Consider the following 20,675-nt stretch of genomic DNA (forward strand, 5'->3'; position numbering starts at 1 on the left):
TTGAAGGTTTACTAAAATGTTTAATGTATTTTTTACTACTGAATCATTTTTTTGGGGGGGGGGATTCTGACTAAATAAAAAAGGTACTGAAATCACAAAAACGAATCAACGAATTAATAACAGTCTTCCCTTTCCTAGCCTTTATATCTATAATTTGCTAGTATTTATGAAACAACTTTGAAAGTTCCTGTTAGTTCGGACAATCGCAATTAATTATGACTTTAGACACAAAAAGGCTGCATTACATCCCAAAATCCATTAACAAATGTTTGTTATAAGCTCAATGATTTTTCTACTGACTCATTTGCAGTTAATATTACCGGTTTTATTTTGATACCCGTTTTACTATAAGCACTATTTATGTATATCTTGTACAAAACTAACAAGTATTTGATCTGCGTTTAAGATTAAGTTGTGATTAAATGTGAATCTATTGACTATTTTTATCGGAATTGTTATTACAAACAACAACATTTAGCAAGACTTGGCTAAGGTAAGTTGTCTTAGAGAATTTGTTTAAAATTTCAACTTTAAAAAGCTATAGATACTGTGTTGGTGATTTAAATCGAGAAGTTACACGATGTTGATTTGTTCGTTTCTCGCGTGCCCATATTTACAGTGTAAAAAGTTGCAACTCAATTTTATGTAGGAAAGGGCAAGAAAACCTTAGCAACATAAAATTTGATTTCTTATCAACTTCTAAATATTATTATGCAGTAATATAAAAGGAAAGCAGACGATATACGGGTGCAATGGCTTAGTAGAGATATGAGACGACTATTTATCATTTCCCGGGGAATAATATCAGTTGGCGGGAGATGGCAGTGTATCTCTTTCTCAATAAAAACTCTGCCATACGACATATATCTACCATTCTATCCATAGCTAACATTTAGCTATTTCGCGCTAGTAGTAACTCACTGACATTGTCAGTTTGTAAAACTAGTAAAATGACTAGTTTTATCATTACTGCAAAATACAAAAACCGGGGAATAATATCAGTTGGCGGGAGGTGGCAGTGTATCTCTTTCTCAATAAAAACTCTGCCATACGACATATATCTACCATTCTATCCATAGCTAACATTTAGCTATTTCGCGCTAGTAGTAACTCACTGACATTGTCAGTTTGTAAAACTAGTAAAATGACTAGTTTTATCATTACTGCAAAATACAAAAACCTAGTCTTGTTCAGTTGAACTAAATCGTTCCGTTGGTATCGTGGGCATTCAGATAGAGTGTCCTCTCTGATACTACAAGTCTTGGAATTTCCAAGTATACGTTACTTACTCTATAACCTTGCTCTTTATAGTACTCAGTCTCAGTTGAATGACATTGTAGCCTACTTAGCAACAGGATTGTTGACCTTGGTCATCGTATTGTTAAGACTATTTCCTAGAATCCAAGTCTCCAAAATACCCCGGGATCAAAATTTTTGCCAGCCTTCCCTTTGTAATGTTGCTTTCTCTAGTCTGCCCCACCTTACCTGCCTCCAGCCCTCGTCCACGCCCTTGTGGCTGCACGTCCTCTTCCCGGAATGAATATGTTATTTCGGTTATAGACGTTCTTTTTGTCAAGCCTGGCTCGTGTTTGATCCGATTTACAAAGAAACGTTTGCATACGTGGTGTGAAACGTAAATAGCTTGTATTACTATCGACGTATCAGTCTGTCTGGCATATAAATATACAAGGTATATTACAATATGTAGTCCACAATATTTAAAGTGATTTGGAAATACAAATTACTTGAACCAATGTGATATCTGCTAACTTAATTAGAATTTAGGGAGTTCTGATGTCAATGACCTGGCATGTGTCATGTGTAACATCATAAACTAACAAAGGGAGTATGTTTGATCTATTGTAATATCTATCTGAAGTGATAGGCTTCATAATTTATGAAAGAAAATCAGGAAATAACCAAGGAGTCGGCCTTTGTTTAAAAATAATTGTTATAAATTATGCACACTCTTGCTTTAATTGATAGCGTCTTATACCAAGGATTTATAATAGTTTATGGAGAGAAATAATGTTATAATTGACACAAAATGTCATAGCCAAACGACGTAGTGTAAATGACAGCTGCTTGGAGACAAACTACGACTGGAGGGAATATTCCTTGTGGTAATTGTCGGGACAACGGATTGGCTGCAGCTATACTTTCTGCAGCTGGTCCAGTGATTAGCATGGCTTATTCAATTTGTTCAAGCGATCAGGATGTGTTGGAATCATACGTGGAATTGAAACTCTTAATGGAGCAGTCTAGGCGTGAAGTAGGTTAGTGCGAGTGGATAAACGGCTCAAGACAATGCGTGATTAAAAGAGTATAACAAAGAAGGATTAAAACAAAGGAGGTAAGAAAACAAAGGAATATCTAGTGTGGAGAGTGAGTGAGGTTGCCATGGGGACGAGGGGAGCGAGCATCATGGCGGCGGCAGGCCACCCTTCGACAATCTAATCAAAAATTGCTCCCTGGCTCCCCCAGACGATCGATACCAAAATGCAGCAGTACACCCGGTTTACGGGGCAGGGGTTGTTAAATGGGGCGACTGGCTGTGGGTAGACAAAGTATAGTGTAGGCCTACTGCAGACTGCAGGGCGACAGTACAAAGGGTTTCGCGAGGCCGGTCTGCGTCTGCAGTCATCTATCGTACTTTGCGTGTACATGAAAATAAGTTTTAGTATCATTGATGTTTTTACTTTCATACGTGTGTAAAGTCGATGTTTGATCAGAATACGATTTATAATTTAGGTACACATGTACGTCAAAGCGACCGTTTCAATTTCAACATTGTTTTAGTAAGTAAACACGAAAACAATGCTGGTGTAAATTCAGCAGCAACCACGCAATGTTTTTTTTATTGTAGTTCCACTTTTCCGCTCCAAAGCCAACTAATGCTTGGCAATACCCGCGTTCCTGTTGATTTAATTATCAACGAAAATGCCAATCTGATTACAATATATTTATCATCGCGTAAACGACGGATTGCTCTATTTAGGACTCCGATGTACCTTCATTTATTTTATTTTACCTTAAAAAAACAACGGTCAATAACCAATTTACAGTAGGCTATGATATTACATATGACGTATACAACTAACGTATTTTAACTGATTAATCAGCTATCGATGAATTTGATAGGCAATGAGTTTTTTAGTTATCAAGCTGTAATAGAAAACATATTAAATAGCCCAGTAATCCATCTTTCATCTAATACGTATAGATCGATGAGGTGACATGACATAATAGTTATCTTCTATCTTCGTACCTTAATGTAATGGTAGAATAATCAACACGATAATCGTCCGATTTCATACTCTGCGATTTATCATATTAAACATTCTCTCTTTTAGTCTCTATGTATGATCACATTCTCACGTTTTAGAAAAAATGTGCAGCGTCCTGTATAAAAACATAAACAAACATAACTTAGCCGGTTTCCTGTCTGCTTCTGGTACCTAACCGACCTAACCTAAATTTGTTTTTGAGTAATTAAGTTAGTTTCATGTTCAATTTAAAAGTTTAAAGGTTTTGACATTTTCTTGCCTTGTGTATCTTTCTTTAGATAAAAAATTGCGGTACTGTATTATAGTTTTCAAAGCCCAAGAACCATCAGAACACAAACAATTTTTACATGTTTAGTAGAAATAAAGTAAGTAAGGTTAGGATAGTTAACTTATTTTATTTTCATAATTACCATTATTTACATTGCTAAATAAATAGTGAAGTTCCCCTCTTTAATAATAGTGGTTATATGCCTAGTTGTTATAGAAAAAATAGGCCTGGCTCTAGTATAAGAGGTTTGTAATAAATTGGGTTGGAACCTGGAACCTTTCATCATTTGACTTACTGTAACTTATTGTTGAACTGTAGAAGGATACATTGGATAAAATGATAGATGGACTGTCCTAGTAAAAGATTTCTTGTGTTAAAAATGAGTCCGTTAACTTATGTGATATTAATCATTAATCATCAGACAAATTTACCCAAGTTAGCCTAAACTTAGCTTGTGTTTGAACAATCAAAACAATAAATCTTACATTTACTAAAGTACACAACAAACATTTTAACGTGATAAGTTATTACTTAACTTATGTAAATTTAAAACTTAAAATGCTACATACAACAAGTTTCAAAAAGTTATATGGTTGTTATGTTTATTTGAACCAGTGTTAGGTTAGGTTAACCTTACCTAACTAACCAAACGATAGGCTACCTATACTGTATTGAATTAAAAAATCGATTACTCGATAGGCCTATATAGATCGATATTTTCATTCGAATGAGTGTAGGACCTAAAGTAAAGTGCAGCCAGCTATATTCCTAGATTTAATACTTAGGCAGATGCTATATTGGTTCCTTGGAGAAAAAAAGACTACGTACTGTTTTTGGCACTTCTCAGTAACCAATAAGGCTTTGAATACAACTGTACACTACTTACCTAATTGTTAGTCAGAAATTTTTGAATTGTTAAATAATACTTATCGTTAGCATTTTTAAATGGTACTAGAGGACCCATGCTGCTCCGCAGCGTTAAAATAAATATCATATCCAAGAAGTACCGTAATCAAAATTATGATTTTTGATTGAGTAATACAGTATCTTGAACTTAATTTATTCAAACGATTAATAGGTAGCTCAAATTTAAGCATATAATTTACTGATTATTTTAATTCTAAAACGTATGAAAAAACGTAAACAATACTGGGACAATTTTTATGTTGGTTGTTCACCTTGTGTTTGCTTGAAACTTGTTCGATTTGAATAACTAATTGCTTAAATATAAGCCGGTTTTTACTGAAGTACCGGTTCAGTACTGAAGTACCGGCGGATTGGCTAAATACAAAGGTTCTTAGACCAAAATATATAGGATTATATCATTAACTGATGAAATCCATCTGCAATATTGGTTAGGCCTATAGACATATGGATTTTATTTATCAACTGTAATTAAGTAAGTGAATGGAAGATGAAACAGGGTTTGAAGGTGTAATGTGGCATGAGGTGAGCCAGCCGCGCATAAGCGAGCTGAGTCTTGAAAACTTAACTTGAGTGTAGGCTAGATCACTTTGTATTTAAATACACCCCCCACCTCCTCACAACATACTCCACTTCATCTGGCAACTACTGTACTAACTCTGTTAATTGAATTCATCAATGCCTTAGTGCCTAACAAACATTTTCACTTATAAAAATGTTTCAGTGTTTGGTTTCTCATTGGTCAGCTAAATTATTTAAATTTTGATTTTCAAATACGGGTAAAAGTTTTTAATTAAGACTGATGACGGTACTCTCCTGTTAAAGGGAACATTCATTATTTTCGATGATTTATTAAATCAATATTTTTGTTTTCCTTAAACGATTTATAATTATTCTGTTTTAATATCAAACGCATTTAAATTAAAAACTGACAACTGATCTTGTTTAGGCAAAAATTATTAATTTATATAGACAGACATGAAACTATTCAAAACTAGGCTAACCTAAAATAACTAACCAACCTTTCTATACCATTTAAAAATTGTGTTTTATAACAGAAAGGCATGTGGAGAATAGCAATATGAATTACCGCAATTATGTTATACTTGCAACACCATTTTATGTTATACCGTTGCAATTATGTTAGGTTAGGTTAATTTAGAACAGTTTCATTTCAATAAACATATATCTTTTAATTGTTCATGTTGATACTGAACAGTATTTTTTATCATAGTTGTCAGTTATTTAATTATTTAATATCCATATAAACTTATCATATTAAAAAATAAAATTTTGATACATCGAAAAATTCATAATCCCTTTAACAGGAAAGTACCCTGACTACCATATATATTGTTCCTCATCTTATTCAATTTGCTCAAAATAAATTTAAGTACGGTACAAGTATTGCCCCATATACTATGAAACACCCATATCTTTTACAATGCAAAATTATGCTATTTCCAAGAAAACTGTAACTTAGCCTATTGTAAAAATTTAAGTTTTAAGTTACCAAAAACAAAATGTTTTTTACAAAATAGGCTTTAAGTTATATTTGTGTAATACATGAGAAAATGATTAAAGATACATACAATTAAATGTCACATTATCAAAAACTAAACTGTTGAACTACACGTAAAATTTTTAAAAAATTCAATAAAAAAATACTGGTAACTTAATATAAAAAAATAACATTGGAAAATATTAATCCAGCCATATTATTTTTATTTTTCATATCTATTAATTACACCTTTACGTACTACAGTAACCTTATTTGAATACCAAGCATTATCCATCTACTTCTCTAGGCTACCTAATACCAGATTTAGTTAGTGTCTTCTTTCAAGTCTTTTTTAATGTGGGTATTTATGTTTAAATTAAGGCGAAGACTAGAACAATAAGAAAAACTAGATGAATGAATTATCAAGGATTGACTGAATCATATCAAAGCTGCTCCTATAGTTTACTGTAGTAAGCCACACGGGAGGTAGGCTATGGAAAGCTGGAACCTGGTGGTCATTAATATTAAAGTTTGCGTTGGATTCGCTGCCTTCCATCATCCATTTCTCAGTGATGTGTATCTAACTTTACCTCGTTTTTTTTACCAAACAATTTTTTAAAATAATATTTTTATTTTTCTCTTAATGGAGATATATATATATATATATTCAGTATATAATGTAATATATTCATGAATATAAAAAGTATGCCATATAAAGGCATTCAATCCTGTGCAAAAAACATACATGAGTGTTTATGTCAATTCTCCATCTTTTGGAAACCGCAGTTGCTGAAATCAATGTTTCTTCTTTAAACGGATTTATCTTTTGCTGTAAAAATATAATATGGCATTCGGTACAATACTGCAGCAAAAATCATTAACTGCCATGATGTTTTATAGTTGATGTCATGTATTTTTTTCAGTTGTTTGCTTTTAAATTCATCAATATTTTGAATGAATGGTTTAGCTGTTGACTAATATGGTTGTTCCTTTGTTGCAGGGATGACGTTGGACTGAAGATGGCCTCACCCACTCCATCTCTGGACTCACTTACTGGAGTAAACTCGCTTGGATCTCTGATTGATCAGAACGACTACCACTCGCTGAGCAACTCGCCTGCCACTGCTTCTCCTACAGCATCTGTAAGCAGCACCTTCAGTGGCAACGGAGCGCAGTACCTCACCAAGTGTTTCATATGCGATGACATTTACACCAATCCCAAGGTCTTGCATTGTTTTCACACATTTTGTAAAGATTGTATTGAGGGTAAACAGGAATATCCAAACAAAATAGTTTGCCCTCGCTGTCAAGTGGAAACCATTTTGGGCTCCAGAGGTGTTGCAGACCTTGTCCCGGACTTTTCTGTCAACAACATTATCGAACAACAAAGCCAGAACCCCAGCTTCTGTACGAGTTGCAAGAGTAGAACATTGTTTGCCATCTCTCGTTGTGTGGACTGCAAGAGCTACCTGTGTGAAAACTGTACAATGGCTCATCAATTCATGCACTGCTTTGAAGGACATCGAGTCCACAACCTCTCACAAACTGAAAATGGGGAGAAGGAAGATATCAAGACAGGGTTGGGCTTAACCAACGGCGAGAAGGAACAGGGTTGTCCTCGACACAAGACTTCAGTTTTGAAGTATTTTTGCAGAACTTGTAATGTTCCTGTCTGCAAAGAATGCACTCTTTTTGACCATCAGAGCCCAGTTCATGAATGTGAACTCATTTCAGAAGCTGGCCCCAAACAGATTGAGCTCATGACCCAAACCGTTCAAGAAGGGAAGAATAAGGCAACAGATCTCCGTAACATGGTAAAGACTTTAGAGCATACTGCACAGCGCCTCCAAGTTCAATATCATAAAGCTCAAAACGAGATCAACGATACCTTCCAGTTTTATCGGTCGATGCTTGAGGAGCGTAAACAGGACTTGCTGAAGGAATTGGACGGAGTTTTCAATGCAAAGCAGATGGGTATAAGTGTAATGGGTCAAAAAGCTCAAGACACCGTTGAGAAAATCTATCAAGTATGTGAATTCATTGAGCGTCTCGTGAAATGTTCAAGTGTAACTGAATGTCTTTTGTTCAAGAAGTTCATGGACTCCAGATTGCAAGCCCTAACTTGTTACACCCCGGATGCTTCCGTTCAACAAGCTTGTGACCTTGAATTTGTTTCGAACTACCAGGCTATACAAGTGGGTGTTAGAAATACCTTCGGCTATGTCAGGTCTAGTGCTGAAGTCATCGGTACCAGCAAGCAGCCTCCAATCGCCAGACCAACCGGCACAAACGGATCCATTACAATGAACGGTTCTTCGCCTGTTAACGGATGTCTAAACGGTGGATCCCTTCACTCTGCCGTCAATGGGGTTACTTTGAATGGAACGCTGAATGGAGTCCTAGAGCGACCATACTCGAACGGTCTTTCTTCATCCACTTCCAACTCTCAGTACGAATCCAACATAATATCAAAACGATTCAGCAGTGCCAACAGCTTGGGACCATTCAACACCTCCATCAGTGACCTGGGTTTGAACGGTATCAACCATTATGAAAAGTGGTCTAGTGGCGGAAGTGACATTTTCCAGAATGGTGGAAGTGAATACATGAGTACTCTTTCACTTAGCAGTCAGGGTGATCCAATGCTTGATCTCAGTTCCAAGTTCCTGTCATCCACCTCAATTTTCCCACCAAAATCTCAAATCAAACGTCAAAAAATGATTTATCATTGCAAGTTTGGTGAATTTGGTGTGCTCGAAGGCCAGTTTACAGAACCGAGTGGTGTGGCTGTCAATGCTCAAAACGATATTATTGTGGCAGACACAAACAATCATCGCATCCAGATATTCGATAAAGAAGGTAGATTTAAATTCCAGTTTGGAGAGTGTGGTAAACGAGACGGTCAACTTTTGTACCCGAACCGTGTCGCTGTTGTGAAGACCTCCGGCGACATAATTGTCACAGAAAGATCTCCAACCCATCAGATCCAGATATACAACCAATACGGTCAGTTTGTGCGCAAGTTTGGAGCCAACATTCTTCAACACCCTCGCGGTGTCACAGTGGACAACAAAGGACGTATCGTAGTGGTAGAATGCAAGGTTATGAGAGTCATAATCTTCGACCAGGCTGGAAACGTACTTCAGAAGTTCGGGTGCTCCAAACATCTTGAGTTTCCCAACGGAGTAGTTGTTAACGACAAGCAAGAGATCTTCATCAGTGACAACAGAGCACACTGTGTCAAAGTGTTTAACTACGAAGGGGTCTTCCTTCGTCAGATTGGCAGTGAAGGTGTTACAAACTATCCAATTGGAGTTGGAATAAATTCTGCTGGAGAGATCCTGATCGCTGACAACCACAACAACTTCAACTTGACCATCTTCACACAAGAAGGGCAGCTGGTCTCTGCTCTGGAGTCTAAAGTGAAACACGCTCAGTGCTTCGATGTTGCTCTGATGGATGACGGCTCAGTGGTGCTCGCCAGCAAAGACTATCGACTCTACATCTATCGCTATGTCCAGGTGCCCCCAATTGGCCTGTGAACAGTTACATATCTTTCATCGAAACCATTCCTAACACGTTGTTTATGCATTTATTGAATCGGGAATGGTACTCACTGTTAATGTTCCCGTGTTGGTTATGTTATTACGAGTCAAAATTGTTTCATCTTTCTAAGCAACCAAAACTTCTCTTCCCATGATAATAATTTATTGTAACTAGTTTTGTACTTGTTGGGTTGTAAGACATTCCGTGTTGGTGACACGGTTGTTTCTCGTCGGTTATCCGACTATTGTTGTTGTAAATACCGAACAACTGTTGTTTCCTGTGACCAAATAACTTTTAAGGCACTTCGTAATATAATCAACTAATTGTTTTTAACCGTTATTGACGAGACAGGTTTATTTCATTAATGTTAAGGTCGGAAGCAGCTGCTCCATCGCACTGTTTTCCCAGTAGATATATAGTGATTCTCCTTTTCCAAAATGATTTTAAATATTTTTACACGTGTGCTAACTCATGCTACTACCAGACTGTGAGGGAAACCGAAGGACTGCATTTTAATCTTTAATCTAGTTTTTATGTGTAAGTATAGTTTTAAAGTACGAGGTTGAAATTGCAAAATGTCTCGTTTTCTTAATTCGTTTAGTTTGATTACAAAAGATAAGCAATGATAGTTTTAATACATCACGAACGTGTGTGTTTGTATGTTTTCCTATTCTTTGTTAAACTGTCCCTTTGTTAAATGCCCGGCGACACCAACAATTGTTGAGCGGAACTTACGCACCCTAGTCACAAGTTAGTTGCGATGTCTGCAGGGAGGCTTTCCCGAACCGTTTTTTCACGGAACAAATTTTATAATATGTTTTGCTGTAATAAGTATTTTATTTTTAGTTCATTATTTCCTTTTGTTGTTATTTCTATTTATCGATACTAGTTAAGGGTTTTGCAAAGAGGATGTCAGATAGGCACTATATGTAGTTACTGCAGAAAAAATTTGTGTTTGTTTATTATTGTTGTTTAAAATTGTGTACTCACTCTTATCTACTACACTTTTTTACGTTTAGTTTGTAGTTAAGTTATACGGATCAGTATTCGAGTTATTGCAATTGTAAGTGAAACTAGAGTTTCTTTGAGCTGTTTATGTTTTAATTTTGTACGACTTGACGCCAAATTCTAGCCTTGGGTTTGCCTTGTGCCATCTTGGTTATTTCTTTCTTTGTTACTCAAAAGACCTATTCTGTTGTTTATAACATGAACATATTTGGTCTCAAAGCCTAAAGATAGAATTTTACAGATACAAATGTTCTTTTCAGTTCATTAGTAGGATTGATGCATGTATATTCTGAATGTTATTTATATTTTACTTTGATGATTATAGGCCAAAAATACCATTTGGCGATACTGCATTTAAAGTGTTTTTATATTGCATAGTTCTTGTTTCATGTTTTGTGTTAGCAAACATAAATTATTATTATTATTATGTAACTTGAGATTTTGTTTTCCAGTTATTATTTTGTTGTAAGATGTTTCAGTTTTTAATATATGATTACTTTTTCCTACTTAGTTCAAATTTTTTCTCCCCATTCAACTAACATAGGCTAGTCTATCTGACTCCTCACTAACATTACCTTCCTTAACTCTTAAGCAAATCTAGTCATTTTTGTTTGTTAGGAGTTCGTTTAAGTTTGCAAAATTTTTGTTTTGGAATGCCTTCGGACAGTTGATTCGCTGTGATTGTAATGCAAGTATTTGCCTTACGCTTTCAAATCTAAAACTGCATCTTGTTTTCATTATCCAATTAGTTATCCTCTTAGACAATAAGAATAACATATTTATCAAATCTTTCACAAATCCTAAATAATTTTCACATTTTAACTCTAGCTAATTGAACTCTAAAATACAGGGCAAACTTTTTATACATATAAACTATTTTATTACTCTTTTGGGCACAACATATACATAACTCAATGCTTTTAGTATTAGACTTTGGAAAGTATTGAGATTAGCATCGCCGTTTTTTGAACTACCTTGTAGTGTTTTGACGACTGGTGTTATATTCATTGCAATTGAGATTTAACATGTTTGTATCCTTCTCATTGAAAGAGTTTATTTTTTCACATTATAATACTTTGGATAGTGATTGCTTAGCGGATGTGTTGATGTTAGTTTAGTTTATGTTCTCTGTGTAGTCTTTATGCGGTTCCATCTGGAGTCCCTAAGGTAATCTTGACTTAAACCCTCTTTTAAACATCAAACTAATTGACTTTTGTAAATATTTTAGACGAGTTATTCGTTTAATCTCCGATCTTTTCTAATCAATGACTCCAGCTGTGAATTCGTATTGTGATGCTGCTTTTTCGATAATTGTTTATCAATTGAGCAAATAATAGATTTACATATTTGTTGTAGCATATTTTGTTGCATATTGTTGTATGACGCACAATATTGTACTGCTTCGGGTTTGGAACACCAGTGCCCTCATCATAGCTGCCCAATGCCCATTGCCCACCCTCTCCCTCTGCTGTCATGTTCTGTTGTGAAGCTCCCGTCATATCAAGACTCTGTAGTTCTAACTAACGCCAGCCAGATTCCATGTCAATTACACTAGGGAACACAATGTACTCTAGTTCTCCTAATGTTGGCTTTTGTGCTTGTAGCCTAGTTATTATGTCGTAAGGTCCAATTTTAATACTAACATAAGCTGTCACTAGGGACTTTGTTTGTACTCGATGTGTAGTCTGTTACGATTATAGAGTAAGAATGTTTTTGACCGTAACAAATATTTTTAAGGTAAAAGGAGTCCTATTTGTTGAGGTTAATGAACAAAAATTGTCAGTTTCGAGTTGTTAGATTTAATTAGTAATGTCGTGTTGCGCAACTCTAACAAATACGTTGTTGCATGTTTCCTCTCGATCTGTCGAGGGCTCTGTATACATAATGTTTGTTAGTAGTTTTGTTTCCTCCCTTCGGAGGTTACCTTAGAAATTTATGTCGAAAAACAAAGTCTGAGATTGTGAAGTTTGAACGATGAGATGTTTTAATTTTTTATCTCGACATCTTTATCGATAGTGCATGTATAGAATGGAAACACCAACCTTTATCCCGGTATTACCAAAATAGTTGTTGTTACCTAGAATTTCACTCTCTCACTTGTTATTTGCAGACAAAATCAATAGGCTTTCATTTTTCTCTAAACTTTCCTCAAATTTTTTACCAAGCCTCTAGGTTTTCCATACATCTCGATAACAAATCTGTGATTAATGAAATTGCCTTTCCCTCTCACTCATTCATTGTTATCACTGTTAGAGTCAGCAGTTCTGTAGCATAACCTTGTTGCTCACCTCCGCACATCATCACCGATTGTTGATTATTCATAATCCGATTTCTCCCTTTTTACACCGTAACATAAAAAAGATTATTTATCGTTAAACAAATTTCTGGATCAAAAAGTTTTGCTCAGTAATCTTATAACATCATTCCATCCACAAGAGGCAAAATTTAAATTCTTCCGTGTGAGAGATTGTACGCGCGTGGACCCGGTTCGTGCCTCCCTTGTTCGTACAATCTACCTCTCGTACTCTTCTAACTGTTGCCCTTCTAAGGGTTTGCTCGTTTAAATGTTAGTCTCACATATGTTATCGCATTTGTTATATCAACCGTTATAATTGACAACGCCAATTTTGAGATGTTTGAGCCCTTGTTGTCTTGTTCGCGTGGGGCTCATACACACACTTGTATTCTCTGTTCTATGTTTGTCGGTGGCCCCGAGTGAATGATGCTTTTCAACTCTCCGTGCGATGTAAATTTTGGCTTTCTATGTTATATAACATTAGGTTTACGACACTTTGTTCCTTTCGCGGGGTGCTGTTGCCGAGGGTTTAAATTTTTGGCTCGGCTTTTTATTGAACCGTCGCATGTCAATTTCCGAGTGGTTGTGGGATGAGGTGCTCAATGTCAAGATCGCTCACAGCTGAGGGGGTGGGATAAGAAGATGCTAGTCAGTCCAGACGTTCGCGTCCGTTATCCGCTTGTTAGGTTAGTCCGTGTTAATGCTATTTATATTTTATTTTCTGTACAGTTTGTTTTGCTCGTGTGTGTAAGTAGTTAGTATCGCTGTTGACGGGTTACGTCGCTCTTGCATTCCTCGTTTTGTGTAGTGTCGTAGTCTTCTGTAGGCCTAGTCGAGTTGATGTGTGGTAGATTATTTTTCTAACGCGGTTAGATCATTGCGAGTTAACGTCCCCTCCTTTGGATCTCCATTTTTCTTCCAAGTAGGTTTTTTAAGGAACTAACGGGGACCATCTTTCCTTTAGATGGTGGGCGTAGATCTATGTCTGTGTGCATGTGTGTGTGTGGTCCTTGTAAGGCCGTTACTCCGGTAGCGATACTTATCAAAGCTTTTTAACAAAATGTTGAACATTAAGGTGAAAGCCAATATTTTGTACTGCAAGTTATGATAATTGTCCTGCTAAAAAGTTTTTGTCAAGTTATCTTGTGTGACTTATATTTAAGAATTGTTACGAGTAGATTAGTACGTTGTCGGCGACATATCTATCTATTATAGAATATTTGTCTAAGATGGGAGTGACATGTTTGTTTATTGTATTGCCTAGATTTAACAGCCCAGCAACGATGATAAATGTTTAATTTGATTTTTTTAACTTCTTCCTACTTACTGGACTACTTTGTACTCGATTTGTAAAAGAGCAGGTAAAGGAAAATCCTGGGATGATTTTTGATTATCTGTTAACCTTGAACATATTTTTAGTATGATCACTTACTCTTTTTTTTATTCCCTGGTACAACTAATGTTATACTAAAAATTACTGTGTTACTAACAATTTTAACACTATATACTGAATAACTCCAAAATTGTGACCTTATTGATAACTATTACATTTTTTACTCATCATACACCACAAATCTTCTGGTACAATCTGTCCATAGAATCAAGTTAGACTTCTTCATGACTAGTTATTATTATTAAAATTGTAATCAATAAATAAATTATAAGCAAATATCTGTTGGGATTGTTAAGGTTACATTGCAATAATGTACAGTTAGTCGTTGCTGGGCGTCGCTTGTATTGTTAGCTAAGGTCCAACGTCCGGTTGTATTGGATGGCCTAACATCATCGTTGTGTCGGATATTCTCCGTTTGTTTGCTGTAGTATTGTTGGACGTTCGGCTCCTGTTCAGGCCATAATCATTGTTGATAAATTATTTTATGAAGTTTTGGATAAAATTATTTACACACAGAAAAAATTAGTTGGTTTTTAATATGTTGAGTAGTGAAAGAGCACAATTGTATTGTTTTAGGCCTATGCTTTCAGTAAAACTAATTTTAAGACTGATGTTTCTACTGAAATTACTATTTTTGCGACATTCTGCCCATGTTATGATATTAATGTTTTGTTTGTGAAATATTTCCGTGTGGAGATTTTAATGTGTTGACTAGTTGTGGCAATCCATTTGACAAAATAAAATAGTTGAGTCGTCAAATTGAGGGAGTTTCTTGGTAACAGGATCACTTTTTAAAATAAACATAATCTCTTCTTCTAGAATTCATCCAAGAAACTAATTATCTTTATTAGATTTAGTTCTGTACACTACATCGATTCAAAATTAAAACCTTATAATATTTGTTTTTTATCCAGATAGTGTTTTCTATCTCTGATCATTTTAAGTGACACACATGCATTCCTAACATTAATAAGAATAGATCTTAATACAAGTAGACTGTTAAGTAAGTAGTCAAGTGATTCCACCAATTTGTTATGCTTTAGTTGTCTTTGCTAGTTTTTGCTTGAAGACAATCATATTTCTTAGTGTTATCCATCTAGGAGATTTATTTTTGAACGAATATAGGTCTAAACTATGTGTACTTCATTGTTCTAAAGTAGGATAACGCAATAACTGGTAAGGGCAACAATGGCACCCTGGCAGAGCCCCATTCTCCTCCTTGTTTTCTGTTTATGACAATATGCTATTTGGGGACCAATTTTACTACTGATCAATATTTTGAAATAATAGGTTGCTATTTCAAATCTGGAGTTTCTCCCCCCAGTATGTAAATTTGCAGTAAATCAAAAAATGTATTTTAGTTTTTGTTAGCTTCTATCTACAACGACCTTCACTCCACTGCCACAGTCCGCAATGCTGGACTCTGGTAGAGCAGGGAAGGTCTTACCCTCTCTGGGACCAAAATCTGTTTTAGAATTCCTTCATCGATAAATGTGTCTAAATTATAATCTCAAGCGGGAAGACGGACACCCAGTCCTAGAAAACACGGGGGAGGAGGGTGGGACAGCTCCCAGTACCCGGTGATATTGTTACCAAGCTCCCGAGAATCTAAAACACGGTGTTTTCCGTTCACTCAATGAAAGGTACAAAATGGTTTTGTTAATATTTAAGTACAGTTATAAGCGAGTTTCGAATTTATTTTTTATAAAGTTGTTAATCTTGTGAATGCTAAAGGTTATTAATAGAATCCTATAATAATGTTTGTACGCATATCTAACTTGGTTTATAGTTAGTTTTTCTATTCTCGTTGGATGCCATCTGAACCGGTCATCATATGTCGCTGATGTTTGTCTTATCGAGTGTTTAAATATTGTTTCGTTGCTTGAATTTGGCTGCGTTGACAAAGAAATAAATTTCATTAAAACTAAGATCTTGTTATTTGTACCTCAGGAGCTGTCTATAGGATGGCATAGGTTTTTTTTATTTGTAAAAATAAAGCCTGGCATACATTGTACAGCTCAGCCAGTTTTATAGTTGTTAAGGTTATTTGAGGCAGTGACAATTTGGACTGTATATTATTGGTACAAAATAAATATTGTGTTTTAAAATTCAAATTTATTTATTTTCTAAATGATTTTTAGGTGTTAGAAACTATAAACACTGAAAAAAAAAACTAAAACAGGTATTGTGCTTTAAATCTGGAAGAAGTAATGGCAAATACATATTGAACTAAATAATATGTACAAAAAGACTGAAAATAAAAGCCCTACCAAATTTTGAAATAATCAATTCAACATAGTGACAACAAAAAGATAAGATTAACATATAAAATTATAAGTTATCATATAATCTGCAACTTAGCATATACTGTCTTAGACAAAGACAGTCTACTTATAAATTCAACATTGGGTGTGTGGGTGTACAAGTGAATGACCATTTAGTTAAAAAACATCATGTTCAGCTTCTTATATTGCCTAGTCTTATCGGAAATGGTCTTAAAAGTATCTTTGGGCTCATATTGGAATCTAAACTGTCACTATTCGAAAAAGAAAGTGGCAATCATCCTTTTGTAACACAAACAAAATCAAGTTTTCTAACCAGATTGTCTTCAAGCTTCCCACTATAGCGACTCATACAACAAATTTTGTTGTATTTGTTCTTTGTATTGGTTCTTTGATTATGATGGAAACTCGGGCGTCCATCAATTTGGGTTAGGGGGGCTTGAGCGTTAAACTGTGTCCTTTGAGACCACATGTTAACCAAATTTTTCTCAGATTGTGCAGTAAAAACGTAAAAGTAAAAATTTAAAAAAAAATGCAGAAAAACAATAAATTAACTAATCTACCTTTATGTACTTTAATTTAGTAAACAAAAAAAAAAACAATGTAACCTGTTACATTGTTACTGCACCTGTTACTGCAGGTTATCTCCTAGACTCCCCAACCCCACCTATGGAAAAGATGGATGTAAAAGTAAAGGTGTATGGATGAGTCGCAAAGATGTAGAGGTACAATTCTGTACTCATTTTAAGATCCAAATCTTCACCGAAAATTATTTAAACAACAGGTAACCGGTACCGGTAATTTACTGGATCACAACTTTGGGTATAACCTGTGGATTACCTACATTGAATGGATCAATTTTATTTAAAAGTTTTGAAAACATGTTTCTTGATGGAAACACAAAATCTCATCAGAAATCATAAAATCTCATCCATAATAAAATCACGCCATAACCAGAATTCGTCCATGGGTATAAGTTAAAATAGACAAACAGTGTGGTTATTTACTAGAACCTGTATTTTAAGAATCATTTACAGTTTCTTTGGTGAACAGATGTATAAGGTTTAAAGTATATCTGGAATAGTAAAATTTAATAAATTCTTTTCATTAGTAAAAACTATAATTTTGGAAAACTTTTTTTGAGTCAGCTTAAATTTGGCCAACTTGATGGTATGTTCATGTCCACTACATGAAGAATGTGTTTTGGCATCTACTATATCATATTATATTTCTTAACTTTTGTTTTAACCATTTAACCAAATACCAATGATAATTGACTTATTCCCTGCTATTAACTTGTGGTAAGCTACACAATAAAAAATACTCCAAAATTAGAGAAATATTGTCAACATCAATATCTTCAAGCGTTATTTGACAAGAAAGATTGGAATATGCTGCACCTTTACAACAGAACTCCAAAGTCAATGGCTGTAGACAAGAGAAGAATTCACAATTTGTAAGTTATTGAATCTCCTGTCCCATAAAATCATCTCCTCTGGCACAAGACTTTCAACAGAATAGTTTGAGGAGAAACAGAGGCAAAGGTACCTAATAGTTTTTGTATTTCATTTGAAAATACATTTATCAAATATAAACTCTCGGACCTGGCAATTCACTAATTACACCATGATTACATTGTTTTTTTTCTAAATCTCTAGCACTAAGATTAAATAGTTTATCCTAGAAACAGTTAATCAGTGGAGTAGTGGAGATAAAGGTGCCTTTCAACATACCAGACATAGTTTATAGTTATATACTATTCTTGATGCCTCAGCAGCAAGTTCAAGAGGTTTATCTGCCCTAAATATGAATAGTGGCAGTAGAACTTCTCTTATATACTTGGCAGATGGAGTGTTTATTAATTATTTCTATGGCTGTGAGCTAAAAAAACATGAAGGATTGCACATTCAGGGGGTCCTTGAGTTTGGGTCTGGAAAGTGCAAGAGGTATATTACAGATTCCCACTGTTAACATCTTAGACAGTTAAAGAAAAATTATGATTATAGGGTACTTCCAACCTCCAACCTTTGATTGCGTTCTTGTGGGCTGTAAATTGAGTTATTAGAAATGATTGTAATCTATATAATTAATACCTACATGAAACTTTGTCCGTTGAACTGCTCCGCCATTTCTAAACCGATTTTATCCATTGACGTCTCATTGGAAAGAGCGTGTCGAGTAGATTTGCAAACTGACCTTACATTTTAGCGAATTTCCCTATAGGGAAGTAAGCTATTACCATAGGTGGCATGGTAAGACCTAGACCCGGGACCGATTTCCTTTTTCATTTTGATGTCTCCAGAGGCCAAAAACACCATTCGTTAAAATTTTTATACATGTATATATATATATATATACATATGTGTCCGTGAACGCGATAACTTGAGTAATTTTTGTCCGATTTTGATGAAATTTGGTTTAAAGGTGTAAAGCAGGATAAACTTGAATGAGTTCTCGAACCAGCATGATCGGACTATGGGAATGGGGGTTTATGGGGGTTTTATGGGGTAAAAATAGGTTTTTCCCATTTTTGACCCTAAAAACACAAAATTTCACAATTACTTTCCAAACCATTATGTAGAGCTTAAAGAAACAAATAATTTAGTATATTGAAGCATTATTATGCGCCTAAGGGTTACAGAGAAAATTCAAAAAATTGTAATTTAAAATTCGCGATGTTGTTCTTATGGAGAATAAGTCAACTGTTGTAGTTTGCTTATTTATGAACATATTTTGATCAAATTTGGAAAATACATTAATTTCTTACTAAACTACAGTACCTATTAACATTTTACATTAAAAAACACTTTTTTACCCTCCCTGTTGCAGCAAACCTAAGTACTCGTTAAACTAGTTCTATTTAAATAGGGAATAAAAGTGATATATTTAAGTAGACATTTTAGTGTAAATCCAATGAGGCAAATGGAAATTCGCTAAGTCTGCAGGTTTGCTGCGGCGGGGGTATTTAAATAGTCCCTTGGGCTCTGCCCCAGTGGCTGTTAAAGTTCCCATGTTATCCTTATGAAGAACATAATTGTTTACATTTTGATCAGCTGTATAATTTAATTGCTGTTATTTATTTTTCAATTCAATGAAACACGGGTACAATTCCTGATTTTGTTGCAATTAAATATTTACAATTTTAATTTACATTCGTACATATTACAATGTAAAAAAACGAGAAAGCCTGGACAATTTGATATATTTTACCAAATAAGAAAAATGAATTGACATAGTACACTGTATTTCTTGAGAAATCTTTGAAAGAACCAATTTGTTAACCATGGAAACATAGCAAAGTCATAGAACGCCACCAAGTAGAAGAAACAGAGAAAAAAAAATACAATCGTTATCATAGTTGAAGTGCTACTATTTTGTAGGAAACACGGACTTAACTTTATGATGATTGGCAAAGGAAACCCCCCTAAGGCCGAATTAAACTGTTACGGCAAGGACATTAAATATATGTTTTCATAAAAGTCAAGTGATTTTAAAATAATATGACTACATCCAAGAAACCTTGATAAAACTTTCATTGAAGGATTCACAATATTCACATTTAAGGGAAACAAATCCATCTGAACAACATAAGGCCTTTCAATTCTGCATTTTTTCACGTAAATATAATTTACGTTATAACAGTAACTATCAACATGGACAACCTAATGCGGCTATAAGTGGGAAACATTTGTCGAATACACTAAAAACCAGATCAGCTTTTGGAAAATGATAAAATATTTACAAGAATTGTTTATTCGTAATCTATGAGTCTTTTAAACTCATGGGAAATTGTGACTTTTATTTGTCTTTAAATACGTTTTTTGTTTTTAAATTACTAGATACTTTACTTCTTTGCAATTGCTCGATTTCGAGCAACATGTACACTAGTTTTTATTATTTTGGCGTTGTTTACGCCAAGCCTGAGGGTTGGTTGGGCTATGGGCCCGAGCAACAATTGTGCCCTTTCACCCTACCTTGTGGGGGAATTTTCTCTTCTTTGCGCCCCAACAAGGCTAAAACTTCTTATGCCTCTGGGCCCAATTTTATTACAGAGGCCCTGATTTGCGCCATTGGCATTTTATGGTTTTTGTAAGGGAATGTTCCAAATCATGGTCTTGTTCCTGTCTCTTGATCTATACATTGCCTTTTTTTGTACATAGTATCACTAAT

General features: G+C 34.9%; 1 protein-coding gene across 5 annotated transcripts in view; it reads left to right on the forward strand.

Annotated features, from left to right (window-relative positions):
- LOC128987486 (brain tumor protein) overlaps nt 1-16,151 on the forward strand; it is a 331,844-nt gene extending 315,693 nt beyond the window's left edge. For all 5 annotated transcript variants that reach the window (XM_054408351.1, XM_054408349.1, XM_054408348.1 and 2 more), the window contains one exon: nt 6,981-16,151. In XM_054408351.1, coding sequence (XP_054264326.1) covers nt 7,000-9,522 — 2,523 coding nt within the window. In that variant the 5' untranslated portion in view covers nt 6,981-6,999 and the 3' untranslated portion in view covers nt 9,523-16,151. The remainder of the gene's footprint in view (nt 1-6,980) is intronic.
- Nucleotides 16,152-20,675: the final 4,524 nt, after the last annotated feature.

This window comes from Macrosteles quadrilineatus, unplaced genomic scaffold (assembly GCF_028750875.1).
Source record: "Macrosteles quadrilineatus isolate MER2022 unplaced genomic scaffold, UCM_ALF_1.0 Scaffold_2__2_contigs__length_208266976, whole genome shotgun sequence".
Lineage (NCBI taxonomy): Eukaryota > Metazoa > Arthropoda > Insecta > Hemiptera > Cicadellidae > Macrosteles > Macrosteles quadrilineatus.